At 42.1% G+C, this 8,919-nt stretch overlaps 1 protein-coding gene across 1 annotated transcript in view; it reads right to left on the bottom strand.

Moving 5' to 3' along the window:
• Nucleotides 1-6,807: 6,807 nt before the first annotated feature.
• Nucleotides 6,808-8,919, bottom strand: part of LOC119318119 (protein FIP1-like) — a 6,010-nt gene continuing 3,898 nt past the window's right edge. Inside the window, exons 9-14 of the mRNA XM_037592643.1 lie at nucleotides 8,575-8,656; nucleotides 8,114-8,176; nucleotides 7,906-7,965; nucleotides 7,478-7,570; nucleotides 7,306-7,368; nucleotides 6,808-7,218 (exon numbers count right to left, since the gene is read on the bottom strand). Of these exons, the coding sequence (XP_037448540.1) occupies nucleotides 7,120-7,218; nucleotides 7,306-7,368; nucleotides 7,478-7,570; nucleotides 7,906-7,965; nucleotides 8,114-8,176; nucleotides 8,575-8,656 (460 nt within the window). The 3' untranslated portion in view covers nucleotides 6,808-7,119. The remainder of the gene's footprint in view (nucleotides 7,219-7,305; nucleotides 7,369-7,477; nucleotides 7,571-7,905; nucleotides 7,966-8,113; nucleotides 8,177-8,574; nucleotides 8,657-8,919) is intronic.

The raw sequence follows: 8,919 nt of genomic DNA, 5'->3' as shown, positions 1-8,919 counted from the left end.
TCTGGATACCCATGTTGGTTCCCACATGCTCCTCGATGATCTCATCGGATGAACCACGATGTCGAGGATTCAAGCAACCCCGTATACAATTCCCTTTGTCAATCGGTATGTTACTTGCCCGAGATCCGATCGTCGGTATCCCAATACCTCGTTCAATCTTGTTACCGGCAAGTCACTTTACTCGTACCATAATGCATGATTCCGTGACCAGACACTTGGTCACTTTGAGCTCATTATGATGATGCATTACCGAGTGGGCCTAGTGATACCTCTCCGTCACACGGAGTGACAAATCCCAGTCTTGATCCATGTCAACCCAACAGACACTTTCGGAGATACCCGTAGTATACCTTTATAGTCACCCAGTTACGTTGTGACGTTTGGTACACCCAAAGCACTCCTACGGTATCCGGGAGTTACACGATCTCATGGTCTAAGGAAAAGATACTTGACATTGGAAAACTCTAGCAAACGAACTATACGATCCTGTGCTATGTTTAGGATTGGGTCTTGTCCATCACATCATTCTCCTAATGATGTGATCTCGTTATCAATGACATCCAATGTCCATAGTCAGGAAACCATGACTATCTGTTGATCAACGAGCTAGTCAACTAGAGGCTTACTAGGGACATGTTGGTGTCTATTATTCACACATGTATTACGATTTCCGGATAACACAATTATAGCATGAATAAAGACAATTACCATGAACAAGGAAATATAATAATAATGCTTTTATTATTGCCTCTAGGGCATATTTCCAACAGGGAGCATAGCCACATGAGCACTTATGGTAATTAGATGTCCTATTGACAGTCTCCACAATAAGATCCATTGAACATCTCCATTTTATCCACAATCTACAGCATATCAATAGAATACCCGTTGATCATCCTATCATCCAGACTTGGGCATCAATGTGACTTTGAGGATGGAGTTGACAGTGGCAAATCCTGGCAGGAGGTAGTACACTAATCCATGCTTCCACTTGTCATGGTAGTCAGCAGGGATGTCCTTGTACATATTCTTCATGGTGTCATGATTGAGATGACCAATTATGTACACATCCGTTCTGTACACATTTGTGAAGTTCTCATCACTAGGTGGCAGTCCAAGAAAATTAGCCCATTCTTGCACCGTGGACTCATACATAGTGCCATCTGTCATTCACTTGATATGTCCATCTGGATAGAAGTGCACTCGAGCAAATAATTGCATGAAAGCTCTTCACACCAGTCAGACATGACATTTCCCACACATCAGCAATCTTGAGAGTCTTGAAGTTTTCATGCACACTAGTGAAGTTGCTGGGGGGTGCCTCTCAATGTAATCTCAATCAACCCACTTCATACGATAGACTCTAGCTTCTTCTCAAACGGGATGGTCTCATAGAAGTCTCGTTGTTCTTTGTGAAGAACCTTGGATCAACTATAGTCTTTCTGGTTCTTGGGGCATGTGGATCATTTTCCTGCTCTCAGGCCTCTATCATTCATATCATTCATATTTTCAGCTACTAGATGCTCATCATTATGCATAGGCAGTGATGGTCTCAGCTTCTTGAGATGAATAGGTTCATCTTCGTCATCATCATCTTGAGCAGCAACTGTCTTCTTCTTCTTCTTCTTCTTCTTCTTCTTCTTAATAACAACTTTTTCTTTTTTCCTTAGGACCAGGCTTGGTCTTGGCAGGACCCTTGGGCATTGCATCTTGCATTAACTAGGTTGTCTTCTGGGGCATAGGAGGCTGAGGTGCTTCCTGTTCTTCTTATTCTCTAGTCTCTTCCTCTTGCTTTGCACGAGGACCCACAAACATGGTGGATTTCTAGTTCTTGAGATAGACAGTCCTAGTCCTCTCCTTTCCGGGCTTAGGTTGGCCCTGAGTTGAGCTACCACCCTCGTGTGTAAGAGTAACGCCTCTCTTTGCAGTAGCCAAGGTAGAAAGCTTGTTTGCAAACACTCTTTCATCCCCGGAGGATTCCACCTCAATAGGAGCAAAATGATCATCATCTGAATTCCTCCTCTTTCCTTGACCTGGTAGCAGCTGGAGGTAAGCCATGGTCACTAGGGCTACCTGGGTCAGAAGATGATGAGCTATCTAGACTAGTTCCATCACTCAACTGAACATCCTCATAACCTTGCATGTTCTCGCTATCATATCCATATAATCCAAACATACTGACACTGAGCGGACTATGTGAATTAGATAGATAAGAGTGGAAAATATAAGGATCACAAAATGCGACTGGTTTTGAAAATATTTGAGTTCAAAAGTCAACTTTAGGTTTTCTCTGTGAGCTAGTCAGTATCACCGGGTGGAATGGTTTGGAAATTCCAAAGCAACAACAGAGACATGGCCAACTCAATTCGGTGGCACTGATAAGTGTGCCATGTCTCTCCAAAGTGCATAAGAAACCCTAAAAACTACTAGTTGTAGTCACCTAGTGACTTCCCATCAGCGAGACCAAAAGTCAACTCTATGCAATGGCTAAGCCATCTCGGTGGCACCGAGTGGCTTCCAATCGGTATTACCGAGCCTAACAAAATGGCTCAAAACTTAGATTCTACTAATTCTTGTGGTGGATGAAGATCTAATCAATGTGGCAAGATAATGTATCGACCCCTTTGTGCAGAATTGCAAACTAAGTGCATGCAGGGGGTCGGATCATACCCTAACTTGGTGATGTCGGGATACCACGGTGACGTCGGGTGAGATTTGACGATAAAGATGGGGAAATCCGGCGGCTGATGGTCGCGAGAGTGTAAGGCGATCGTCCGCAGACCTTCACGGTAGAGGCGAGACACGACAAGATTTTTTTGGAGGAATTTCTGAAAACCTTTCATGGGGAAGTATATATACTCGCACTTTGTCGGTTAAACCGGCTAAAATCCGTCGGTGACACCGGGCTGTATGGTCGCTTTGTGAATAGTGGCTTGGTGGGACTGGTGATTTCCAGTTAAGATGTCCGTGGGGCAAAGAAATAGATTCATTTGATTGCATCGGTGGGACCAAGGAAGGTTGAATCGGTCAGACCTAGGAACTAACAGAATGTTTTAATGTTCATCCCTATACAAGTCGGTGACTCTGAACGCCCCTCGTTCAAAGAGACCGAATAGAGCCCGTTCAAATTTTGTGATCAACAAGAATATGAATTGAGACAAGTTTACGAGATAGATAGCTAGGAAGGGTGCTTAGGCATTCTTGTTACATACAATTGGTCAAAAGAATAAAATCAAACAAGCCACAGTTTGGACGAACTCGGATGGAAAACATGCAATCCGACACGTTAGCCAAAGGAACGAATAGGCAAATAAAACATGACTAGAATATGCACAATCAACCTAACATCTATCAAGAAATTGGTCGGCGACTAGGTCACCTATATATGAGTATATTAATAGACTTATGTACCAAATGAGAACATTTGATCATAGGTTATACCTATCGTTTAAGCATAAAATGGGGTTACCCATTTTAGATTAAGCATTTATTTGTTCACATTATTAAAGTTGTTTTAGCTCAATTCTTAGAGTAAAACTCCCCCTAAATGTGATACCCCACTGGACTTACATTGGGTTTGTCACTGATGACTTCGTGTAGTTGTACTTGCTGTGGACGCTCAAGGTTGATGATGACCATCAAGAGTTGCGAGCAATCCATTTGAGTTGAAGCACTTTCAATCTACACGAGTTAGTAACACAGGGAACAACAAGGATATCCAATATACATAGAGTGAAGCATGCACATAATGATGTCTATGGATGCATTTGGTTACCTTATTCCTTTGCCTTACCAACAAAGAGGTTATGTGCCTCCATGAATTAGTGCATGATGTCGAAGTGGTTTGCAGTAACTCCTTACCATGAATGGATATGATTGAAACTTGTTGGCGGAGTGACCCTCAAGAACTCTCTAGTTCTTCTTCTTGGGAATCCACATCAACTTGATGGGATCATTGTAGTTGATGTATAACTTGAAGAAGCGGAGCTCAATGGAGCTTTAGGGAGCCACTTGAACATAGCTTAGGAGGGTTCCTCATATGAGTCTAAGCCATCTTGTAGATTTTACTTCCTTTTTTCTTGAGGTCTTGTGGAGGAAGATCATCTTGAACTTGTGTTCCCTTGAAGGAAGTAGGATCATACTTATCCTTTTGGGGATAAAATTCGTCTTGGATATTGATCTTCTTCCCACTCTACTCCATCGGCATTGAACTTGCATTCAAAACCAACACCATGGTTCCTTCAATGTCTTCCTTGCTTGCACACAACCTCATCAAATTGCTTACTTCTGGCAAGACTTTTGTAGACATCTTTTCTATAATTCCTTTCAATAAAGCATTTTATTTCTCAAGTGTAACTTGGCTAAGAGAATCATTAGTGGAATCAATAGAATGACTAGAAGTAACAAATTTGGATTTAACATTGCAAGCATTTTTACTAGAAGTTGAACCATTTTTTAGACTTGTGATGTGATTTCTTAGGTTTAACTTGTGGAATAAAAGTAAACAATAGAAGTTGTTTGGCGATATGAGAGGAACTCTTCTTTAGAAGATCATCATTGGTAGCTTTTAATAACTCATGCTCTTACTTCAAATTAAGCATCTCGAAGCGTAGTTTCTCATGAGATTTCAAAAGCTCTCTATGATCTTCTTGAAGAGTTTCATGGGCCAACTTAAGGGTGTTTAGCTCTTTAGTTAAAAGCTCATTCTTCCTGTTCATATTGACCATCACACATAATAGCAAGTTCATCAAAGTTAACATCACAATCTTGAGTGATGTCTTCCTGCACTACACCTGATACCACACTCTCTTCAACTCTTTTGTTATCACAACAAAGCAAACGAGTTTATTATTGACATTGATCTTAACCCCGACCCTGACATACTCCCCAACATACCCAGCCGGTAGTCTGATATGAACTTTAGTGATATCGCCCATTGGCCTGCACATCCCCTTGATCATGGTTTCATGGAGGTAATTATCCGGGAGTATCAATATTCATGCCAAAACAACTAGCTTATCTAGGATTACAGATTGTGGTTCTTGAACCCGTCATATTCCTCATGAATTAGGACTTGGTACCTAAACAACCAGGGACCCATCAACATGGCCTTGTTCCAGTCTCTAAGACAGTTAAATTGAACTGTGAAAAGATTCTCATTGATCTTCCGCCAGACCACATCCCTCGCGAGGTTCCATGTCGATCGCATATCGGAATACAGTGTTGTGGGGCTAAAACCCCTAGTTGCATGAACCCTAGCGATGGCTAGGCACTTCACGTGGATTAGTGGCTCAACGATTTTGTCTTCCCAAACAAAATCCTTAGATCCCCCCTCCCGCAGATTCAGACGACTCAAGGTTTCCTTGGTCGGTTCCCGGCGTCCCATGGGCGTTTTGTTGGATCCTCCAGTTTCCGCCATCTATAAAGCAGAATGACCTCCAAAGAAAGCACCCGGCGCACCCATGAGAACCGGATCAAGGAAACAGATCAGTGGTTGCGGGGATTAATCTCGACCAGTGACGACATAGGGACAGACTCTCGGCGGGCCGCCGCCGGAGGACAAGCAAACCCTAGAGGGGACAATTAGGCAACCCAAGTGGTGCGATATCGAGGTGAGGTACCCGCTTTGTCGTGCTCACCCTCTTCTAGCCGTTCATGGCGGAGGAAGGGGAGAGGTGGAATGAGAGATATCAAGACTCCATCGAGTTGCGAGACCAATTCGTTCATGGACCTCATCCTCAGTGGTGTTCGGGCAAGAGCTATGGCGCCTGCTGAAGCTCTCTTCAGCCTCATGGAGGATTTGTGGCCTGTTTGGGACTGCTCCGCTCCACCAAAATCAACTCTACTCAATCAAATTTACTTTGGAGCAGTTTCACCCAGGAGTTGCAGCTTTTTTATCCTGTTTGGCCTCAACTTCAAAAATGAAAATATTTGGTGGGAAAAGTCTATTGTGCCCCTAGTTTTTTGTATGGATGATGTTTTGACAGCCCAACATTATTTTTGCCCCTCGAGCAATGGGTCTTTCCAAGTTTCGTAATTAAAAAAAATATAGTATCACATGGGAACTCATGTACATATGGTCAAAGTGTTGTATGCATGATTGATTAAATAAATAAAAATATAAATTTACGTCAACTAATACAACCGATATATAATTTGTCAGAAAATAACATGCTACTCTTTACCATAGTAACCGGACTGATGAGCCTCGCGGTTCAGGTTTTCATTGGTCGGACCGCCAGTTCATTCGGTTCGATGTTGGTTCGGTAGGTACAACTTTCTAACAGAAAAAAAAGTTCAAGTAGTTTTCTTTCATGTGTAAGCAACAAATCGTGAGTATAGCCGCTCCTGCTCGTTGCAGGAGGGTGCAGGTTCGAATCTAACACTAGCGAATATACATTCCTTTTTTCTCAATCATTTTACTGGTTAGGTTTATCACCCGGTTTTCCCCCCAAAAAAGGGGCAGTTCGACCAGTTTTCACCAATCTGATTGCAGAACGGCCCTCATAGCTTAAAAAACCGATGAGCCTGCCGGTTCCAGTTTTCAATCCTAACACTAGCGAATATATTTTCTTTTTTGCTCAATCATTTTATCGGTTAGGTTTATCACCCGGGTTTTGGGCATTCGAGTTTTCACCAGTCTGATTGCAGAACGATCCTCACAGCTTAAAAAACCGATGAGCCTGCCGGTTCCGGTTTTTTCTGGTCCGACCGGCGGTCTGGTCTGTTTTTTTTAACACTGCTCTTTACCTGCCGAGATGTCATCGCATAAGCATCAAATGGAAAAGCTGAAGATCCAACCAAGCCTATTCTAAATACCCAATACTCCATTAAAGCATTAACCAACTCTTTTCAGATTTATACATCAAACTGTGCATTCACAAGAGCTGCCACCTATGCATATTCCTTCTTTCTGATGCATATCAGGCAGCATGCTGATCTTGTACTACGTTACAATTTTAGTGAAACCACTGATGCTCCTGAACTGCCAACAGCAGGGGTTTGGAGTTCTAAGATCTCTGGTCAGTTGTCCTGGGCGAAACCGTCTGCAGGTGAAGAGTTGCTAACCAGCTATTACACACCACCAGATGAATCTATTCTATTCCTAGAACAGGGGAATCAGGCGTGTTGCTCCTTATGCAATTGCCCTCGGAATTTTGCAATGTTCTTCCGCAGTTCAATGTTTGACAGTCGCTCTGCCTCCAGTGCCCGTTCAAGCTGTTGAGCGCATCCAAAATGTTAAGACGGGGGAGAGTATGAGAATGCTACAGGTCAAACAATAACAACTTTAATTATCCAGAGTACCTTTGCTGCTCGAGAACTCCATTCTCCAAGAATAGCTCTGAGTCTATCATTTTCTTCAACGTACTGCACCCAGCATGTTCATAATCAAGTAAGAATGCTTTGCAAGCAGGCGTGGGAAACATTGACTTGATCGTCACGCCATGGAAGAATGCTAGTATTTGCTAAAACATACCTGACTGTTGCTCAAACGAATACGCTGGATCTCCGAGTCCTTTTCATCAATCAGGCCACGAGCAAGCTGAAGCTCTGAGTGCACTTGATTCATCTGAACATTTAATTAGTATGGGATACTTCATGATGGAAGATTCACTAATGGAATTAAAGATGAATGGCTCAAGTAAATGGTTCTCATATCAATATTGACAGCTTTTCTAAATTATAGTATGGTTTTCAAATTAAAAGACTAGACAATTAACACAAACAGTCAACAAACACATGGCAGTGCCAGCAACTAGTTTGCACAGAAGATATATACTCTATGTAATAAGTTCATGTAAGCATTTCCTTTAAGTGGCCCGACACAGGTGATTTGACCTTGGGCACATGCCTTGCGAGCTCATGAAAAATGGTCGCGTTGCTTAAGATAGTACAGATTATTACCTCGGCGGAGAGTGCTCGAAGTTCTTGGTCACGAGATGCTAAAAGATGGACAAGATCAACCTGCAGAATTAGAGAAGGGAATAACTTCAGGCAATCCATCACTTTCATATAGTTCATATAACAGCTGAGTTTCTTCTCCAATTTTGAGTCTATGCAAGTGCCAGTTAAAGAAAACTAATGCAGAATAAGTAGTCAGTGTCGTGCAGACCTGAGGAGTGTTCCCAACATCAGTTCTCTGGTATTTGCTCAAACATTCTTGCAAGCGCAGCACCTTTCAAGAAAAGAAAAAGGAAACGTTGGTCAACAAGCAAAGTTCTCAATGTGCAACTAACTTAGTATTATAATCCATGCTAATTTGACCAGAAATGTAATCTAATCCTTCTGTGCCGAGTATGATCTGACTGAGGAAGGCAGCGGAGAATTAGAAAGGTTCAGCTCATTCCTCCTTTCAGGAAATAGTATGACTAAAAGTTCAGCTGCTTATGTTGCACAAAGATTTAAATGAAACTATTGCAATTTAAGGAAATAAGATTTTAAAATGCTCATAGTTACGCTACATGTTACCTTCTCTAAAATTGTTAAAAGGATCTAAGTATACAAAAGAGAATAGATTTAGTGAAATGGGTCTTGACTATTCAGCATCACAGCTGTTTTCATTTTTCTACGTACCTCCTCACTCAGGTAATGAATATTCTCCCTTTGGTATTGAAGTAATGCCATCTGCTGGTCAGAGAGACGGCCATCATAATATCTGGTGGAAAATAAATGCATCAGTGCGCCTAGCTAGCTCTACTAGCAGTACCATGTTCAGTGATCTATATAACATAGTTTTAACTCTTTGAAGTCACTTGCTGCTAGACATGAAGTTCAGTAGATATGTTTGATTTTTTTTTCTTTAGATATGAGTTCAAGAATCCTATCCGACACAGGAAACACCCCCCCCCCCCCCAAGTCTGCCGTGGTGCAGACTGTGTGAAGAAGACAGATGTTGTATGTGCAGTAATAAATATCATT

The sequence above is a fragment of the Triticum dicoccoides genome, chromosome 6A (genome assembly GCF_002162155.2).
Source record: "Triticum dicoccoides isolate Atlit2015 ecotype Zavitan chromosome 6A, WEW_v2.0, whole genome shotgun sequence".
Classification (NCBI taxonomy): Eukaryota; Viridiplantae; Streptophyta; class Magnoliopsida; order Poales; family Poaceae; genus Triticum; species Triticum dicoccoides.
This window is presented reverse-complemented; position numbering and strand designations above follow the sequence as displayed.